At 37.0% G+C, this 21,104-nt stretch overlaps 2 protein-coding genes across 4 annotated transcripts; one reads left to right on the top strand and one right to left on the bottom strand.

Annotated features, from left to right (window-relative positions):
* Positions 1–2,155: 2,155 nt before the first annotated feature.
* LOC132145864 (tetraspanin-4-like) lies at positions 2,156–8,914 on the top strand. The gene is made up of 8 exons (XM_059556971.1): positions 2,156–2,511; positions 3,299–3,368; positions 4,868–5,059; positions 7,496–7,570; positions 7,689–7,784; positions 7,862–7,975; positions 8,390–8,473; positions 8,566–8,914. Exons 2-8 carry the CDS (start codon positions 3,300–3,302, stop codon positions 8,632–8,634), a joined length of 699 nt encoding a protein of 232 aa, XP_059412954.1. The 5' UTR covers positions 2,156–2,511; position 3,299; the 3' UTR covers positions 8,635–8,914.
* Positions 8,915–9,092: 178 nt separating this feature from the next.
* LOC132145748 (uncharacterized) lies at positions 9,093–20,334 on the bottom strand. 3 transcript variants are annotated; one of them, XM_059556964.1, is made up of 8 exons: positions 20,198–20,334; positions 12,534–12,708; positions 11,320–11,584; positions 10,635–10,848; positions 10,265–10,381; positions 9,947–10,020; positions 9,539–9,796; positions 9,093–9,272 (listed from the first exon to the last, which is right to left on the bottom strand). In XM_059556964.1, exons 1-8 carry the CDS (start codon positions 20,220–20,222, stop codon positions 9,231–9,233), a joined length of 1,170 nt encoding a protein of 389 aa, XP_059412947.1. In that variant the 5' UTR covers positions 20,223–20,334; the 3' UTR covers positions 9,093–9,230. The 3 variants fall into 3 exon arrangements, with proteins under 3 accessions (XP_059412947.1, XP_059412945.1, XP_059412946.1); XM_059556962.1 differs by lacking the exon at positions 9,093–9,272 and having other exon boundaries at positions 9,338–9,796; XM_059556963.1 differs by lacking the exons at positions 9,093–9,272; positions 20,198–20,334 and adding an exon at positions 18,754–18,914 and having other exon boundaries at positions 9,338–9,796.
* Positions 20,335–21,104: the final 770 nt, after the last annotated feature.

Raw genomic sequence — 21,104 nt, 5'->3', positions numbered from 1 at the left:
ATGTCTAATAATGGGAAACAGGATGGAGATGATATGGTGTTCAGCACATTCACTGTTCTGGATGCAGGACATGCATCTAATGGTCTAGTGGGTGGGGGTGGTCCCAATGAGACTGAGAAATTGGACGAGGAGGAGCCTCTGTTTTACATAGATGAGGATGTGGATGAAGACAAGAATGGACAAACACTGGAAGAGGGCGAGAAACAGAATGGAGTTGAAAAAAGGGAAGAGAAGAAGATGAGCGAAGGAGAAACGTTCTGTCTCACCACAGCTGTCTGAAAGTCTTCTGTTGAAAGAACATGATTACGTAGTTTGTGTTAACAAATTAGGACTAAAAGGACTAAGTAATATAGTTTTGTATATATTATTTGACTGTCACAATTCATTATGAGTAATGGTGCAACGTTTAATGATGTCCTTAAATTCATCAGTTGGTTTATATTTAAAAGTGCGCTCATATTTCTGCAACTTCTGTAAATTTTGCAGAGTAAAAAATTGTAATTATTGTCAATAGTGTGCTGGTGTGTGAATCACAGTTAATATAGAAATTAACTTTGAAACCAAGCAGCAGTCCATTCGTTAAAATGGCGAATTCATATGACCAACTGAAACATATTTGTGGGGAAAGTTTTAACCCGCATGCAAATTTGCAGACTGCATGGATTGCTATTGAAATTACTGGATTTCACCAATGAAAATTTGTGACCGCACTTTAAAACGAGATATTAATGGCTGTATTAATTAAGCATCATTCATCCATTTCAAATGTTTGCTATATGATGTAGCTAAAATCACACAGTTTGCATCTTTATCCACATCTAAAGATACAGAAATGAGGTTATTGACAGTGCACATAAATTCATTGATTACGACACACAATACTGCTAGCCTTTAAGATTTTAAGACTTACATTCTGAGAATGAAACTTTTGTTTACTGTAAGCATGGATTTATGGCATAGGATATTGATCATGGCAATATATTTGGCAATATAAATTTTTATATTTTTTTTAATTGCAAACACTTTTCAGAGTCTTTTTAAATGTTCTCTGGTGTTAAGCAGAAATTTCTAGACACTTAACATGATCAATTATAATCATTACACTTCTGTGTAGAAGTTACTAAGGCACAACATTCAAATCAGCACTATTAAGCTGTGTCTCTTTTACCCTATAATTACATTAAGAGATCCAAAAAAAAATATTGCTCAGGGTGTAGCTAGCAACAGGTCCACACCTCACTAAATCAAAAAGAAAAATCAGAAGACAGCACCCTTCTAATCTTGGAAAGGAAGGGTGTGCCAAACGGAAAGTAGAAATGTCACTCAGTGATACAGGAAGGGTGCAAAAGTGGGCTATTATTATTATTATTTAAGATATCATACTTAAAATACATAAAATCCAACAAGATATTTTTAAGATACTTCATTGGGGATTTCTGAAATTTTAGCACACAGAGACATTGCTAGATATTGTTTAAAATATCATTGCAGAAAACAAAAAACAAAAAAACAATTCACCTTGAAATGGTCAAAATACAGTAAGGCATATTCAACTAAATGAAATTATATTCCAAATGACCACCAGATGGAGCGCACAACAAGATTTCCGCCAAATATTCTCACTGCAAATTTCACTCAGCTGTGATTAATAGCCTATTGATTGACATTTACATGAAATAAAAAAAAGATTAAAAGAAATTCAGCATTCAGCAATACATATATATGTCATGTGTGTGTGATAGAATTATATGAATAAGTCACCTACTCCTCTTATATCAAATGAATAAATTAAACTTCAAATGTTAATAACAAAAAAAAAAAAGGTTTCTGTTGGTACTACAAAGTGTTAGCTTTGTGTTTAATAGATTAAAGATCTGCAGTCTAAACAGAAAGACACACACAGAGATACAAAGCCTCAAATGTGCGTCTGATGGCCACATCCATCAGGATTGTTTGGACAAAACCAAGAGAAATGGGGACGGAGAAAGATTCAGGAGAGGAGGGTCTTGGAAAAGGATGGATCTCTGGAGACCAGCGGGAGGAGGAGAGATGGAAAGAGGGAGAGGGGAGGGCTGATAACTACATCTGGAACTTATTTGGAACAAGAGAGGGAGGAAAATAGCTGAGAGAAGAGATAGAAAGACAGGGAGAACCAGAAAAGAAAGATGGGAGAGAAATGATAGGATTCTGAAGGAATTAAACAACAAAGAAAGAGAAGCTTGTGAAGAATTCTGTAACCCACAAAACTGCGAGAACAATATCTCAAGCCTTTATGGTTTTGTTGCACCTTATGAAGAGTCATTAACAACCAGAAGAACTGGAGGAATCACATCTGCAATGTGGATCATTTTGATCTATGAATAAATAAAGCAATATCTCATGAACTTCATCAATACGAAACAAAAAGACAATACAGGAAGCTCTGGATTCAGGACAAAGTGAAAAGGACTCTGTTCATAGAAACTCTTCATTTGCTTGTCAATCACTTTTTCTGTCTCCATCTAAATCAAGGTAAAGTGACTTTGCTTCAGGCTTAATATAAATTTTGCAATATAAATATATTGTTAATATAAATTAATATACATTTTGAAATGTTTTGAAAATATATTTTTTACTGACTTTTAGAACTTGTAAAACTTAGTAAAAAAGTAAAAAAATGGGTTAAAAAAATAAAAGAAAGAAAACTATTGTAGCTTATGCTTCGAGCTAATTCCCCTCTTTCTTAAGCAATTCTAATGACAATTTTTTTTTATTAAACGTAGGATTAGGCTTCTGTGTTCTCATATTTAAAGAACACATTTTAATTCACAGATACATATGGTGCCAATTTCCAGAACCATTACTGACATACCACTGAAATCAGGTCATAAATCCATGTGCTGCCTAAACTTTGTGGAGGCTTATATGTTTACATTTTGGCCCATAATATACTCTGTGGTCACATGTGAACTGCATTTTGTGGAACAAATAGGGCAAAATAACCACCAACACGATTGCTGCCTTTCGCTCATGGAGAATGAAGTGGAACATATTATTAAAAGTCCACAGCATTCTTTGAGTTTAACGTATAAGAGAGGACCTACATGAGTACATGTTTCAGACATGGATCATAGCTTTAATAATAATAGCTTTATAGCTTTATAGCAGTACAACACATGGGTGCTTTCTTCCTGTCTGGAAACAGCACTTCCTCTCCATGCTACAGGAAAGTGTGAGAGTTTACACATGTTAAAAGTGCACACACAATACGTTTATTGTCGTTTGGTGACCCTATTCCTGTCTTTCTTCTTTCATGCAGAATGTCTGTGTCACGAGGTTGCCTCTGCTGTGTGAAATACCTCATGTTTATTTTCAACCTCATCTTCTGGGTTAGTTCTGCTTTTCTCTTCTGTCGAATATCAGTTTGGCTGATTGTGGAACCCTATTCAGTAGAACATCAGCAGTGATCGAACCCGTAAGAGTTTCTTGAACTCAAACCATAGCTCTTAATGATATGAGGCTATTCAAACACACAAGGCTGTGTTAGTGCTTTTAAGCAAAATGGGCTCTATTCACTGATCTATATATTATAGATCGGTGGCTCTATTACAGAAATATCCTAACTTAGATATTCTGTTTGGTAACCATGGTGATTGCACTTAGGAAACAAAATGTTTCCAATCTTAAATCAAGAATCAAGATAGGAAGTTTCTGTAATACAGCACCAGTTCAGTTAACAATAGAATGAAAGCTCTGTCATTAATTACTCATCCTCACGTCGTTCCAAACCCGTAAGACCTTCTTTCACCTTTGGAAAATAATTAAGATATTTCTGATGAAATCCGAGAGCTTTCTAACCCTCCATAGACAGCAAGGGTCCTACCACGATCAAGACACAGAAACATAGTAAGGACATTGTTAAAATAGCCTATATGTGACAATAATGGTTCAACCATAATTTTATGAATCTATGGAATTATTTTTGTGCACAAAAAAAATTAATAAATAAAATAAATAATTTCTTCTCTTTTGTGTCAGTCCACCGCCATTCATGATATGCTTGTAGGTCTGAAGAGAACATGCACTGCGTCTGGTTTACAAGCAGAGGAACCCATTCATTCCTCCATAAAGAGTAATTCATGACAGAATTATCATTTTTGGGTAAACTATCCCTTTAATACTTAAACAAATACTTACACAAGTACTTTGTTGCTCCATCTACAATTCCCAACAAAGTCCAAACAGTAGACTATCAACTGTTAGCATCTCTGAACAACACACTAATGGCTTTCCTAATGAGCGCTGTGGATTGAATTACTGAATTACTGAATAATTCTCTAGGCGAATCGGTTCATTGACTATAGCCACCTAGTGATGTAACGTTTGCAGATGATTTACACTTGACGAAAGTCATAGCCAGTCTGCAGATTCTGTATATTAAAGTTGACCGTTTTTACGGAAATCACTTGTCTAGTTTAAGACTATATAATTCTGTCCAGGTTGATATTTTGAGACAGTTTTAGAACTCATATCGTTCCATTTGTCATTCAGTCTCCTGGCAACGAGGCACATGCTTCTGCTTCAGTTTATTGTGTGTGGAATGAGCTGTGATGCTCACTTCTTCAGTGTATAATGAATTATTTCTCAAAAAATGTAGTGAGTACTTAGTGTTTTAAAAACTGTTCAGAAGTCATGTAATGTATTCCAACCTGAACTATTTAACATGTATAAAATATGCAAGGATATGCAATTAAGTAGTCTATTATTTAATTAAAGTATATAAAGGCCTAAAATTGTCCCTCAGAACAACCTAATCTGCTTTACACTGATGGGAAGTGATTTCTCTGAACATGATGATGATGATGGCACTGTTATTTTCCCTCACCAGTTGGGAGGATGTGGTTTATTTGGTGTGGGGGTGTGGCTTGCCTTCACACAGTCAGAGTTTTCCTCTCTACCGCTGTCCTTCCCTTCACTCTCTGCGGCCAACCTGCTGCTTGTCGCTGGAGGCGTCACCATGGTGACAGGGTTCCTCGGATGCCTTGGTGCTCTGAAAGAGCAGAAGTGTCTCTTGATGACGGTAAGATCCCGGTATCCTGACTGACATCAGTAAAACACCTGTGTGTGAAACTGCCCAGAGGACGAGGTTAATTCAAGTATCATCTTCATCTCAGATGTTTCTGGTTTCTGAAGGATCAGGTGACACTGAAGCCTGGAGTTAAGAAACAAAAATCAGCTTTTCCATCACAGGAATAAATGACATTTTAAAATATATGGAAATAGAAAATAGTATTTTCAATTGTGATAACATTTGATAATTGTATTGTTTTACTGTGTTTTCAATCAGTTAATGCAGCCTTCCTGAGCATAAAAGACTTAAAGGGTTAGTTCACGCAGATAGCAAATTTATGTAATTAATAACTTACCCTGATGTTGTTTCAAACCCGTAAAACCTCCGTTTATCTTTGGAACACAGTTTAAGATATTTTAGATTTAGTCCGAGAGCTCTCAGTCCCTCCATTGAAGCTGTGTGTACGGTATACTGTCCATGTCCAGAAAGGTAAGAAAAACATCATCAAAGTAGTCCATGTGACATCAGAGGGTCGGTTAGAATTTTTTGAAGCATCGAAAATACATTTTGGTCCAAAAATAGCAAAAACGACGACTTTATTCAGCATTGTCTTCTCTTCCGTGTCTGTTGTGAGAGAGAGTTCAAAACAAAGCAGCTGGATATCCGGTTCGCGAACGAATCATTCAGTTCACCAAATCGAACTGAATCGTTTTATCGGTTCACTGAATCGGTTCGCGTCTCCAATACGCATTTATCCACAAATGACTTAAGCTGTTAACTTTTTTAATGTGGCTGACACTCCCTCTGAGTTAAAACAAACCAATATCCCGGAGTAATTCATTTACTCAAACAGTACACTGACTGAACTGCTGTGAAGAGAGAACTGAAGATGAACACCGAGTCGAGCCAGATAACGAACAAAAGACTCGTTCATGAGTCAAGAACCGGTTGCATCGGTTTTCGGATCACCAGTAGTTCTTTCTGACAGTTCGATTCAATAAACCGGTTTAAGAAAACGGTTCACCGGTTCTTTTGCGCTCGACGTAATGGCGTCATTTGCGATGATTGCCCTTGATTCAAGCCTTCGGTTTACCCGCGCTCATAACATTAGCACAGAATCAGTTCAGAATCAATCACCAAAAGAATCAGTTCGGTTCAGGCGCTCTGTGTGTCAGTCGGCTTCACGCTGAATCACACATGCGCAGTATCATCAGCTCCTCGGTTCACGAATCGGACGCGTCTGACAGAAACGGTTCTTGACTCGTGAACGAGTCAATGTTTTGTTCGTTTTCTGGCTCGGCTCGGTGTTCATCTTCAGTTCTCTCTTCACAGCAGTTCAGTCAGTGTACTGTTTGAGTAAATGAATTACTCCAGGATATTGGTTTGTTTGAACTCAGAGGGAGTGTCAGCCACATTAAAAAAGTTAACAGCTTAAGTCATTTGTGGATTAATGCGTATTAGAGATGTGAACCGTTTAAAACGATTCAGTTCGATTTGGGGAACTGAATGATTCGTTCGCGAACCGGATATCCAGCTGCTTTGTTTTGAACTCTCTCTCACAACAGACACGGAAGAGAAGACAATGCTGAATAAAGTCATAGTTTTTGCTATTTTTGGACCAAAATGTATTTTCGATGCTTCAAAAAATTCTAACCGACCCTCTGATGTCACATGGACTACTTTGATGATGTTTTTCTTACCTTTCTGGACATGGACAGTATACCGTACACACAGCTTCAATGGAGGGACTGAGAGCTCTTGGACTAAATCTAAAATATCTTAAACTGTGTTCCAAAGATAAACGGAGGTCTTAAGGGTTTGAAACAACATGAGGGTAAGTTATTAATTACATAAATTTGCTATCTGGGTGAACTAACCCTTTAAGAAATCTTACTGACCACAAACCTGTAGTATGTTTATGTGAAATACAGTTTGCAAAGCTAAATAATAAAAATGTCATGTCGATCTATTTATTTATTTTGAATATAAAGATCTTTGTCCCTGGTGTTTCTCCTTAGAGGACACATAAATAAAAAAAACAAGAGGCAGTTATGGAGTAAAGAACTGTGAAATTGTTGTCTATAGCATGGCTCAGATACTTTGGACTAGTGTGTTTAATAAGAAATATTTTAATCCAAGAATGTCATTGATCTTGACAAATCTGAGCCCAAAATGATACGTTGTTGAGATCTCTTCTGAGGACAAAGTAGGTGTGGTTTTTGTTTGTTTTTTTCAAAAGAAAAATATTAGAAACAAAATTTTCTAAATGCTATATTGTGTTTAATCTCATTACTGCCTAAGATAAATAACTGAGATATTAAAAATATTTCACTTGTGATTTGTCTTTCCTAAATGGGCATCCTGTCAGAATACACCACGTCTGTTCATTTTAGATATATACAGTTATCATTCATGTGGTCTAATAGTTCTTTCTGGTTCTTTCAGTTTTTCGTGATCCTCCTGTTTCTAGTCCTGATAGAAGTGGCGCTGATTTTGGTTTTGAGTGTGTATCATAAAGAGGTGAGGGACTAACATCTTAGCTTTGCAAATATTTCAGCCTTTCCTTTCAGGAAAACACTTTGCCTCTAACTTCCCGTTTATCCTGCTTCCTGCTTCTCTCTCTGTTTTACCCATTTAGTTGGACAAGAAAGCCAAGGATGACCTAAGAGAGGGAATGAGAGACTATCTCATAAATGAAGGGCTAAAAAAATCCTGGGACAACATGCAGAGAATTGTGAGTAGAATTTATAACAGTCACAAAAATAAAGGCTGAGATTGTTCAGGGTGAATCATGGATTCTGTTTCCTTCAGTTCAAGTGCTGTGGTGTGAGCAACCACACTGACTGGCGCAACAAAACATCCAGTGGCAAACCTCCTGAATCCTGCTGCAGAGATAATATTGAACACTGCCATCACTGGGAAGAGGTCAGATCATTTCTGGGGTCACAGGGTCAGCTAAGTACCACACACTCCTAAATCCCACCAACTATTGGTAACTGCAACCATATGCCTAATGTAAAATGAAAGCAAGAACAAACCTTACAAACATCTGGTAATGCTCTTTGTTATATGGCTCCTTGAAATACTTGACTCGTTCCAAATCAGCATACTAGAAAGATTTTTGAAGGATTATGTTACACTGAAGACTGAAGTAACGGCTGCCGAAAATTCAGAATTCATAAATAATCAACAATAAGCAAAGATAATGTACTTCCATCCAATATTTAAAGCAACATAATCTGTTTTAGTGTGATATGAGACCCTGATTGTCATGTCAGAATTAATTTTGTCATAATGAGCAGCTGACTGAACCTGATTACTCTTTATTTTGTGTTTTAGCCATGTTATGAGAAGGCCAAAGACTGGCTTCTGGCTAACATCACCTCAGTGCTTGGGTTTGGAGTTTGCATTGGAATCGTTCAGGTACTTTGAAACTCATGTTTCTCATATATTCGGATTATTATTCAATTGCTGCATGCACTCAGGTATAATGAAACTGCATTTTCTCCCTCCAGATTCTTGCTTTGGTGTTCTCCATGCTTATGTACTGCCAAATCCTACGAGCAGAAAAGTACATGGACTGACCCCAGCTTCAGCCCACTGTGCCAGGGGCTCTTTAAAACACAATTCTGAATATGTAATAAATGTTTAAATGGACTTGCCTATTAGAGATACTGAGCGTGATATGCATGTGCACATAAATTATGCAGTTCCACTTAGGAAGAGGCTCAGATGAATTTCATAGAAATTAATTTACCAGGTAAATGCCTTAATTAATTTGTGCTTAAGAGAAGATGATTAAATGAATATAAAGTGAATGTACTGTATACAGCAGGTGGAAAAGTAAATCCTAGTATTATTGCACTCTTTGTTAAATACCCTTGCAAAGAACCTGTGATCAACCAAAAAACAATTGTCTGTACTACATTAATGTCTGTTAAGGACATTACAACTAAATAAGGATGCAATACAACAGTAGATGATTGAAATCATGTATTTTGGTATAAAACTCACACAAATTGTATTTAAAAACATCCAAATTACAAGTAAAAAAAATAAATACATCAGCACAAAAACCATATAATCAAGTATAGTGTCAGTTGCCCAGTTGGCTGGTTCTTGTTCGTCCTTTCCTCACAGAGGTCATGCTACATGTTCCAGAGTTCATAATGAACAGAGGTCAATCATACTCCAGAACATCATCCAATTCTGCAATGTTCCCCTGTGAATGTAAACACACACACACACACACACACACACACACACACACACACACACACACACACACACACACACACACACACACAAAAAAAACGTTTACTTGACAACTCTGCCCCCTTCTGGAGGAAAGTAACAAATACAAAACACAGCACATCCTAGAGCAGGGATCTCCAACCCTGCTCCTGGAGAGCTACCATCCTGCAGAATTTGGGTTGGAGACCCCTGTCCTAGAGAGACTGAGCAAAATGCTAAAAGTAGACTGCTCACCCATCCTCCGTGACTCCTCACCCATGGTGCGAAGCTCTCCATGTAGCGTTCAGCATACCCCGTCAGCCGCTGAACTCCAGTGGCCGTGACCACCCGTCGAGACACATCCATGGTGATGGCGAGACGCCGCAGCGTAGGGCTGACCGGAGCCGGAGCGGGGGGCTCTTCACTCTGACTGGCGTACGCATCAAGGAGTTTGGCAAACGATGGGTAGGAGAGGCGTGTGAGGGTGGACCGCAGGAAGGGGTTGGCGTTTATCTACAACATTAACAATGATAAACACAAACTAATCAACTAAAAATAACCATGAACAGTCAAAACACTGCTTATGTCAGAAAAACTTTGCAATAAGAAGCCAAGATTACTCTATATCCCAGTAAAACTGGCAAACTTAGGAATCACTTGTACCTTCCCGTTTATGGCATCCCCCTCTGAAGTTAATATCTGAACTAGTTGTTGAACCACAGCATCTTTGTCACTGTCTACAATGAAAAGAAAAAGTGTAACTTAATATCCAAACAATACAATTCAAAAAACATCAGCTAGACCATCAATCAATTATAACACTGAGCTGTTGTTAAAGGACTGAATATGAATTTCTGTAACTAAGACAACAGGTCTGTTTAGTATTCAACTGCTCTTGCTTTGATACTGACAATGTATCTACTGCACACGTTAAGATCACATTTAAACCTAAACAAGTCTGGCTTATGTTTTCACATGTACCTTTGTGTGTGCTTGGCACAGCCTCTGGTTTAACAGGGGATTTCTTTTTCACACTGTGTTTCTGTGCGATTCTGTCAAGAGTTTCTGCCACGCCGTCATAAAACTCAGGGGGATGAGCTGAGATAAAACAGATCACATACACACACTATCATTCTAGAGTTTGGGGTCGGTAAGATTTCATACAGCAAGAATGGAATAAACTGATGCAAAGTGCCTTTTTTAAATGTTACAAAATATTTAGATTTTCAATAAACGCTGTCGTTTTGACATTTCTATTTAGCAACGGATCATGGAGAAAAAATCTTAACTGTATCTCAACTTCTGTATCTAGAAAACAAGTTAAAGAAACTCTTTTACATCCGACACTTACAGGGTGAAACGGGACTATCCTCATGTTTTGAAACATCTGTATCTCTTTTTAAATGCAGAGAGGCTGGGCGCTGAGGACGAGGCTCTTCTTTCTTGAATGACACTTTTTTGAGTATATCAGATATTTTCAGTTTTTTCTTCTTTTTCTTATTTTTGTCCCCTGATTTCTTGTCACCTTCCTCTTCAGATGCAGAGGATGGTGGGAATATCTCTTCCTAAAAGAAAATGTCTCATTAATTCTGAAGAGCAATGCTAATGCACATATTGTTAAGAAAGAAGTTGCAATGCATCTTTGCTGATTGGCTGTTCAGTAAATTTGTAATACTGAACCCATAAAAGTTTTTAATTAGTTTTGAAGTTCATGCACCAGATGAAACAATAACCAGTTTTGGCCTCTACAGATATAGTCAACAGTGTTTGCTTATGTCAGGCAATGCACATTTATTTTGGTGCCTATTTTAAGAGGTTATACACTACCATCATGAGCACAAGTCAAAGTATAAAGCTGAAAGTGTAGAAGGATACAATTCATTTTAAAAATGCACTTTTAAGTTTTGATTACCAAATTAATTTGCAATGCAAGTTTTTTTCTGAAGCTACATAAAATGAGCAAATTACATATTATCTGACAAATAAACCCTATGTTGCTTGGAATTATAAAAAAGGCCTTAGGTTTGTGATTTTACCTCAGTTTTTCTGGGTAAACTGTGTGCTCCATTTGTTGATGGCTTGTCAGACTGTCCCGGCTGACTCGGCTTCTCCAGGGTGTTGTTTGAAGTCGGGTCAGAACTGCTGTCTTTCTTAGCACGGCGGATCAAAGATGAACGGGATCTCAGTCTTCTCTTTATTAAATTTTTAATGCCATGTTTCTTTTCCTCTGCGGCACTGATCTCCTCATCTAAGGAGTCCCATCCATTTGCATCTTTCTTTATTTTGTCTTTTGTTGAGGCTCTAAAAAAAAGGAAGATGGGTCATACTTTTCATTTTCTATGTTAACAAAAAATATTCAACTTTTTTAAAGAGGTACATTTTCTATTAAAGGACAGTTCATACTATGGAAGTAAACGAGGACCAGCAATCTTTTGGTTACCAGCATTCTTCGAAATAACTTCTTTTGTGTCCAGAAACTCTGTTTTGAATTTTAATTTTTGGGGTAAACTACCCAAATTAGCATGTTTACATAATGAAGGATAACAGAATAACTTTGGTCCAAGATTAGATGACTTGACCACTAACAGTTCCCCTGGACTACTGAATAAATGTTAGTTAGAGTAAGTAGTGAAAATCCTTGAGAAACTGTCACAGTAGTGAGGTTAGCAACAGTTTATATATTCAAATAATTATTAATGATTCATCCGGCACTATTCCAGCTTCCACAATTCTTTTGAAAATAGGTTAAAATCAAATAAAATATACCGTGAATGATTTAAAAGGAATTCAAAGCCAAAAAGGAATTAAAAAGTCCACTTCAGAGACAGGTCAGATAGATTATTATAATCTCTGGTGCTTGCTTATAACAAGTATATAATTGTCTCCCAATCTCAGTTCGTACAGCTGAGTCTTTACTCATTTTCAAAAAACAGCTAAAGACTCATCTTTTTCGCCAGCACTTAACCAACTAACACTAGCACTTATTCTTAAAAAACAACAACAACCTGGCTATGCGTTCTATACTAGACTAACTGAGACTTGTCATGGCACTTGTATACTGTTGTTGTTCTCTTGTTGACCTGACTGCTTCTATTGTTCTCATTTGTAAGTCGCTTTGGATAAAAGCATCTGCTAAATGATTAAATGTAAATGTAATGTAAAATGTCTTGTTTATATCTGTGATGTTCAGTACTTAATTTTGCCTCATTCCAGTGTTTAATTCTGTATCGGTCTGAATGATTTGTGTCACCTGTATTTGTTTGGGTCCTTGCATTCTCCTCCTATCCTTCCAGGGCGCTCCCCAGGAGGAATCGAGAGAGAGTGACGCAGAAAAGACTTCAGCACCAACCGTGCCTCCGCTTTGATCTCCAGGAGGGAGACGGAGGGTGAGGGGGACGCAGGCCTGACCACTCCGTCTGCCATCGCTAAGACAGAGAGAGAACCAAAACTCTTTCAAATGTGAGGACACTTTCATATTATGCAACAATAAAAAACACCACTCAAGAATTACAATGTTCTTTCCACAAGTAAAAAACTAAACCAGAGCCTCGACTCTCTGTCAAGACAAACGATTAACTGGAGTTCAATGCACACTTTGTATGTGTAATTTTCAGTGAAGAATTGTGCATTAAAGTGTCCCTACTGTATTATGGATTTTTGAAAATGATCTTTCATGCAGTGTGTAACACAGCTCTAAGTGAAGGAAAACATCCTGCAAAGTTTTCAATCTGAAAGTGCACCATGTATAATGTTATTGTCTCTCAAAAGAAAGAGTTATTAGGATATTTAGTAGGGGTGCACCGAAATTTCGGCCGCCGAAAATTTTCGGCCGAAATGGCATTATCGGTTTCGGGCCGAAATAAAAAAACAGCCGAAAACGTAAACCGGAAATGAATGTCACCCGCCCCTCCCATCCGTTCGCAAGCGCTTAGGTTTCACTCACGGTCAGTGTTGCCAGACGTACGATAATTATCGTATTTGTACGATAATTTTTACCCCTGTACGATGTACGATCAATAATGAAACAAATCCCGTAATGTACGATAATTTCAGAATTTTATGAAAATTTAAATGATGGTAGTTGCAGTTATAGGGCTTCTTTACTCATACACGAAATTGGCTCATTACAGACACTAAATGCGTTCGTGTGCACCCGAGGGTGTGTTAAGAATGCAGGAGAGTGCCCTGCTTTAAAGCCTAGTTGCGGTCCAAGACAGCAAGAACTTCTTCAACATCTGGCAACACGCAGGATTCCGATAACAGCGGCTCAGATGTGGAGTTAACTGCACCACGCAGAAACAGCTAAATTCCTTCTTCACTGGACGTGACAAAGCAAGTGTTAAAAATAATTTTAATATGATTTAATATGCGCTGCGACGCAGACAGTCACTGAAAATAATGGGATAGTATTTTGTCTCACTGCTTCCGTCCAACAATACGCCTTATCTATTGTGGTAATTTGCAGGTCGTGTCAAAATGTTGTTGGTTTAGAATAGATAAATAACATTTTTGACTCGTGTACGATAATTTTCTTCCAAATACGATAATTTTGAACTTCTGGTACGATACTTGGACATTTCCAATCTGGCAACACTGCTCACGGTCGAGCTGTTATCACGCGTCTGCCTATCAAAGATTAAGCATGTCAAAGGGCTGTCACAATCAAAAAAAGCTTGTCACAAAAGCTGCACAATCGATCGGACAAACCAACACAAGTTTCGAAAACGAAAACAGGGAATCGATTTTAACGGCCTTCTCTCGGAGCGCGTCCAGCTCGTCACTATACGCTCGCAGCGAACGCGCGTCACACAGCAACGGCAGGTTCTGACACACACACACACACACACACACACACACACACACACACAGAGAGAGAGCCTATTAGTGCATAATATCAATGTAGCCTTCAGTAATGTTTTTCATTGATGTTATGGCAGTCCACATTGCTGACTTGTGCGCGTCTCAAGCGCCCTCTTTACGTTCGCCCTAATGCCTGTTTAGTTGTCGGTGGATTTGCCTATATTTGGCGTTGAAAAACGGATCAATTTACTAGGCAATTTACTAACGATTCAATGAACACTTTGCATATGTCTCAAAAATCGAACAGGATTTTTTTTCACAAAAGTGACAGCCCTATACGAGAGGACACCAAAGTTGCAATATGTAACATTTGTTCTGCAAAAATCTCCAAAATTGTGGATTTTTTTGCACAATTTTTAAAAAACTATTTTATTTGATGGAACATAAAACTTATAATAATTATTATTTATTATATATAATATATAATTATATAATTAATATTATATATAAGAATAATTATTATTTATATTTATTGTAAAAAATATTTTATGTTTTGTTATGTAGGCTAACTGTTAATAAAAGTTTGATTATTATATTGTGATTTTTCGATTCAGATCCATTAAATCCAAGCAATATATATATATACGTTTTTAAAAGAAGCCATTTTCGGCTTCAGTTTCGGTTTTCGGCCAAGTGCATCCTAAATTTTCGGTTTCGGTGCAGAATTTTCATTTCGGTGCATCACTAATATTAAGTAAAGATCATGTTCTATGAAACTTATCTTTATTAGTAATATGTATTTCTAAGAACTTCATTTGGACAACCTCAAAGGAGATTTTCTCAGTATTTAGATTTTTTTGCACCCTCAGATTCCAGATTTTCAAATAGTTGTATCTCGACCAAATATTGTCCGATCCTAATAAACCATACATCAATGGAAAGCTTATTTATTCAGCTTTCAGATGATGTATAAATCTAAAATGAGAAAAATTGACAATTAAAGGTGCAGTAATTATCTTGTAGTAATGTTGTCTCTGGTATTCTGGTCTGTAAGCATAAATGCGTGCAGGGGCGTGGCTTTGGACGACGATTGCAGGGAGGATGGGACGCTCACTTTCAGTGCTATCAGGCTAATTTGAGTATTTTCCAGGATCTCCTATTGCACCTTTAAGACTGGTTTTGTGGTCCAGGGTCACAAATAATATTTTTTAAAAATCTGAAAAGCAGAAATTATTTTGTATGCTGTTAAAGACATTAAGTTGATTCAAAGTCCATATCTTGTAAAAAAATAAATAATAATAATCAATGTTGATTTATGTTAATGTGGGCGGAGAGGGCCTTCGCCATCTTGGGAAAATGTGCAAAAAGGCTGGTTGTTGAAGCCAAGCCCACCTGGCTTTCGACAGCAGTGACAGCAGCAGCAATCCACCTGTCACTCAAGTGGCCACGCCCTTAATTATACAGAACTTTACGGCTTAATATAACTTAAAGGGAAATGTTATAATAAAAAAAATTACCCCCCTCACAGTTGTCATGAAGGACAAAATTAGCTATACAGACCAAAACCTTTTTTGTACAAGGCCATAAACGTTTATTTCTGCTGTAATTCTTTTTTTAACACGAGGAGTCTATGGGAATGGCTTCCTGACCTCCAAGCGGCCAGTCGACGAATTACAATTTAAATCACTTCCTTGGCTTCACGAGAGAGAGAGAGAGAGAGAGAGAGAGAGAGAGTTTTTTTAATTTTTATTTTTCTTATTGAATCACTCAAATTAAACATTTTACAGTAGCCAGGGGGTGAACACAAAGAAAAGAAATACAAAATTACAATGGAAAAAAATTACATAAATATATGGAAATGTTTACATACATTAATACACTTAACAGCTTTCTTGTTTATCAGATTGTAAATAGATTTTAGGTAGGCTACTGCTTAACTTCTGATTTCAAAATAAGAAACAATGGTTCATAATTGCCCTACTTGCATTTATGAATAATAAACTTTGCCAGCAAAAGTGATAAATTAATCAAATAGTATTCCTTTTGGAATGACATGTCATAAGTGAAAAAAAAAAACAAATAAAACATTTTCAAAACAAAGTTGAAAGCTGGGCATGATATATTTTCTTACAAATGAGCAGAAATCTGACCAAAAATTGGCTGAGCAAGGACAACTCCAAAATAAATGAAAAAACTTTTCTGTATGTAGACCACAAAATGTACAAAGTCTATCAATATCATAGTTAAACCTGTTTACAAGGAAAAAGTTACTGGGACAATATTTACAAATGAGTTTGATAGAAATGTTATTTACTTTATTTGTGATTAAATATTTATGAGGTAATATCCAGATGTTATGCCATATCAGAGAGCGAGAGGTTGCCGCTTGGGCATTACAAGCTCATGATGAAATGAAAACGAGACCAATCGACCAATCACCACAGATTAGCATCATATAAATAAGGGGTTTGGAAAAATGAATCGTTGAGCGAATCGTTTGGGAGTCGTTGAGAAAATAAGGTAAAAAAGAAGTGCATAATATAAGACAATGAATGTGTGCATGCCTTGCATGCATGTCAACCTGATATTGGGGACTCCCAAAACCAACATATGAACCTTTCATAAACCATTAATAGGGGCACTTTGAAATACAGCCAATAATCCATCCAATCGAAAGAGAAGTGAGTTACTTCAACAGTATTCATAGTGGGTAAATGAAGGAAGTGAAAGTACAACTACAGACACATTGGCTATATGAGCTATTTCAAATGCAAACATACACAGACACAGAATGAGAGCTGGAAGTTCCAGTCTGTTAACATCAGTCATTTTATCTACGTCATTTATAGCCTTTCACAAACATTTCAAACATGACAACAACAATTATCTATATATACTGCCCTCTAAGTAGGGTTTTCTGTTTGATTGCATAATAACTCAAAATATACCCATCATGGACAGAAGCACCCCATTTGGCAGATATGATGCCTGATTACTGGATTAAACTTGGAATTTATCAATATTTTCTTTAATATGATCTCTAAATGTAAATGTCCATGGAGAAAAAATGAGCTATATTAGCAACACTTCAAAGGTTCTTGATTCAAGATACACTCGGAAAGAAAAATGACAGAGAAACTGACCAGAATGAAGTTTATGATTTAAAAAGTTCAAATGGGATTAGAAAAATCTACTTAATTGAAAGGGAAAAGTTTTTGTAGCCCAAGGACAGATAATTTGTTCTTGATTTTATTTAACTCTTTTAACTTTGTGTCTTCATGGTAATATATATATTAGTACATATCAGTGTATTTATATGTGTGTGTGTGTGTGTGTGTGTGTGTGTGTGTGGTATATAAGTCTAATATCAGACAACTGTCATCAGAACAGCACATGACCGTTCTTGTGGAGCATATTATCAATCCAATATTTCTTCTCATTCACTGTGAGCATTTTGCTTGCAACTCACTCCTCTTTACAGGTTATTACGACTCATCAGAACTTGTAAATTCCACTGTGTTTATGCAATTTTTTTCTCTTTAGCAGAACAAGGCAGTTTCACAACTCAAAACAGTTGACATGTTTTCATGTGTTTGTTACTGGACCTGTTCATCTTTCCCTCCTCACCCCACTTGCTTGAGACTAGACCCTGCCAGTTTTTATGGCACACACATTATGGTAGAAAATGAGTTTTATGTAATATATATAAACTACTATGTTACTTTGGACTTTATGTGAGAAATAATGCATACGTGAATTATTAAATATTAAAATATTTAATATAAATATTAAATATACCCATAATTGTAGTAAAATGTAAAATAAGAGGCGGTCTAAAGACTATAAGTATACATTTACATAATACTATAAAAGGCTAGAAATATGTAAACAAACACAATTCTAACCAGTTATTGTGGATTCGACAGCAGAAGCGAGAAAACATCATCATCATCACCCAGCTTCTGCTGTAGTGGCATGTTTATCCCTCCCAATACAGTCATACATACTCAGATCAGAAGAGGACTTTACCTCATTGCAAAACTGTTAGACTGAAACCTTCCTGGCCAGGCTGGAATAGCATTTTATATGTTAAAGACAAGTGAAAAACAATGTTCTTTCATTTTACCTGTCAAGTGAAACAAGCATAGAGAGTCAAACGTTTCGAAGTCTCTCAGTGTCATCAGGTGACTGTGGCTCCCTGCTTTTGTTTTTACACACTGACATGTAGAAACGCAACCCTTGTTGTATGTTTTAAGTTGTACACCAAGACTGTATTGTAGTGGCCTTCTACATGTAAAAACTTAAACCCCAGATCAGTAACTAACTCTGTAGATGTCTAGTTTGTCTGTAGGTAACTTTACAATAGGCTACTAGGTTGGAAAGGTTCAAGTTACTAACAGCCAAAATAGACACTTACAAAGTTCATTAAATAGATGTGGTTAGAGATGTGGGCTGTTTGTGGGTCAGTGAAATATCAAGTTAGTAGCACTTAACGCATAAATTAATGACTGACTGAAACTAATTACTTAGACGCAGAAAGGGAAAAACATATTAACAAAAGTCAAGTAAATATTCACAGTCATAAATATGATAACAGGATAACAACAGACTGTTTTGGATGAAAAATCAAATATCACCAGAAAATACCCGTCTCAAACAAAAGTTCATACCTGTTTAATAATGTCACCTCGACGTCCGAAGGAATCAGATGAGTCGTGTTAAAACTGAACGCAACCAAACGCATCGACAACGTCAGTATTATTAAAACAAGGTTAGCCTACTAATATCAAAAGGGATACAGTCCGCGCGAGCTATCAAACGTCAGACGAGTTAAGAGCATTTGGAGAGTTCAGACGTAGGTCAGATCTCACAGCGAATCAAATCAGATGTGAAGCTGTGATTCATATCGATGTTATAGATACTCCCCTGTCGATACCGACAGAGCCTGACCTTCCCTACACGGGTTTCGCTACTACCACGTCAATTAGTCCGTCCTACGGAATGACCGAGTTCAGTTGTGCGCATGTCATGAGGAGCAGCGTTGGACGAAGCCATTTCCCAATGGACAGGGTTCAAGCTTGCAGTATGTTCAAATGGTACAGTATCCTAACAAACTTTCATAAAATAAATCATGTTTCATTGGCTAGAATTTTCCTCAGCTCGACCATTTTTAAGTAGTCTACACTCTTAAAAATAAAGGTGCTTCACGATGCCATTGAAAAGCATTTTTTTCCTAATGGTAAGGTTCCATAAAGAACCTTTCTGTTTCACAAAAGGTTCTTTGTTGCGAAAGAAGGTTCTTCAGATTTTAAAAAGCTAAGAAAGAGATGATTCGTTAAAAAAACTTTAACTGAATTGTTCATCGCTAGCGTATGAAGGACATTTTAAGCACCTTTATTTTTAAGAGTAGAGCTCCTAATTTTGATGTTACTTTGTAGCATATACAAATGTCTGTTTGCAATGTTTACTTTTTGTTTCTTGTGTGCTGCATGATGTTAAAGACAAACTTTTGTTTTGACGAAGTGAATGCACTCTAAATTAAAATAATTGAAAAAAAAAGTAAAATAAAAGCACTCAGTGATGTGTTTCACCAAATAGGGTTTATTTTCAGTCAAAAACCAACATAATTTTCAGCCTCTGAGAAAAGAGGGTCATTTGGTGACTGTCGGTATTGATGACAGGAAAGTTGGGGAGCATTTGTCCTCCCTCAGCCCCCCCCAAACCCCGTCCAGCGTCATCTGTAAATCAGACACTGGTACAAGGATTGGGAGAGACAGAGATGGACGGTCAGACTGAGAAACGGAGCATGGGAACATGTTATGAACTCAATTGTTGAGAAAGTTTGGATGAGCAATGATAGAAAAGGTAAGTCATTAGCAAAAAAAAAAAAAAAAGTATGCTGAGAACAATTCAAGCTGACAAGACCAAAAAAGAGCAAGAGGAAATTCAGATTTGTGAGAAAGTAATGAGAGATTAAGAAATAAACAATTTTGCAAATATTCTGGGTTAAGTACCGTTGAAAGTCTACACCATTTTTAAAGATCACACTGTCGTTCATCAACAAGAAATTACAGAAAATATCAGTACAGAAATGAAAATAAAATCTGTAGTTACCACAGAAGCCTCTCAGCAGCAACATTCTTCATCGTCCAAAGTTGACTAACTCTCAAGCTTTTTCTTTCTACTTGTAAATTCATATCTGTCCGTGCAACTATGTTTTTCTTCTCTGAAGCTTCATCTGCTCTCTGATGTCTTACCTCAGAGTTATTTCCTCTTTAGCAGAGATGATATGCTCTCGCGTCTGCACTCTCCTTCACTTGCTCTCTTCATCTTGCCTGTCTTTATTTAGCTGTGCACGCTCTTCTTCCTGCCTACCCTCTGACCTGTCCTGACTGCTTGTCCTTCTCTTCGCTCCGCACTCCCTCTATCTATCCCTCGCTCGGCCACCCTATCAGCCCAAAATCACTGTTCTCCTGATCGTGAGCCAATAGGGAGCAACACAGCTGGGTGAGGCACTTCCTCTGTGACAGGAAACCAGCAAAGAACTCTCAGAGACACACACACACAGACACACACACACACTGAGAGAGTTTGGTGGACTCTAAATGTGGTGCAAAGTTCAAAATGGCTACCCCGCACTGAAAAAAATTAAATGTATCTGAATTGTTCTTATTATTTATTTTCTATATAGTAAATATAGTATATAGCATATAGCCATATAACCCATATATAACCCCAACCTGTGTGCTAGAATTGTAACATGACTAGCTTTACTTTTAATTGTCAGGCCCACCTGCCATATGCACAATATTTTAATAATTTTGGATTAGAAAAGGATCTGTCAAATGAGGCGAGTTGCTGGAAGAATATTCTGTATTCTGAATCAGCAGCATTCATGCATGGCATAATGCTGATTAACACCAAAAGCATTTTGACCTTTGTTTTCTTTTCTTAAATCGACATTAGTGTGAGCCGCTTATACAATGGAAGTAAATGAGGCCAATTTTGGGGGGAGTTTTAA

Source organism: Carassius carassius, chromosome 1 (assembly GCF_963082965.1).
Source record: "Carassius carassius chromosome 1, fCarCar2.1, whole genome shotgun sequence".
Classification (NCBI taxonomy): Eukaryota; Metazoa; Chordata; class Actinopteri; order Cypriniformes; family Cyprinidae; genus Carassius; species Carassius carassius.
Note: the sequence above shows the minus strand (reverse complement) of the source record. Positions and strands in the feature narration are given on the sequence as shown.

Bases quoted from the DNA above. Each gene is read 5' to 3' on its own strand.
- LOC132145864 (XM_059556971.1), top strand. From the start codon at position 3,300: ATGTCTGTGTCACGAGGTTGCCTCTGCTGTGTGAAATACCTCATGTTT. The intron at 5,060-7,495 runs GTAAGATCCCGG...TGGTTCTTTCAG, and splicing joins AGAAGTGTCTCTTGATGACG to TTTTTCGTGATCCTCCTGTT. The intron at 7,571-7,688 runs GTGAGGGACTAA...TTACCCATTTAG, and splicing joins TGAGTGTGTATCATAAAGAG to TTGGACAAGAAAGCCAAGGA.
- LOC132145748 (XM_059556962.1), bottom strand. From the start codon at position 20,222: ATGTTGCTGCTGAGAGGCTTCTGTG. The intron at 10,382-10,634 runs GTAAGTGTCGGA...GTTTTATCTCAG, and splicing joins GGATAGTCCCGTTTCACCCT to CTCATCCCCCTGAGTTTTAT. The intron at 10,021-10,264 runs GTACATGTGAAA...TTTTCATTGTAG, and splicing joins TGTGCCAAGCACACACAAAG to ACAGTGACAAAGATGCTGTG.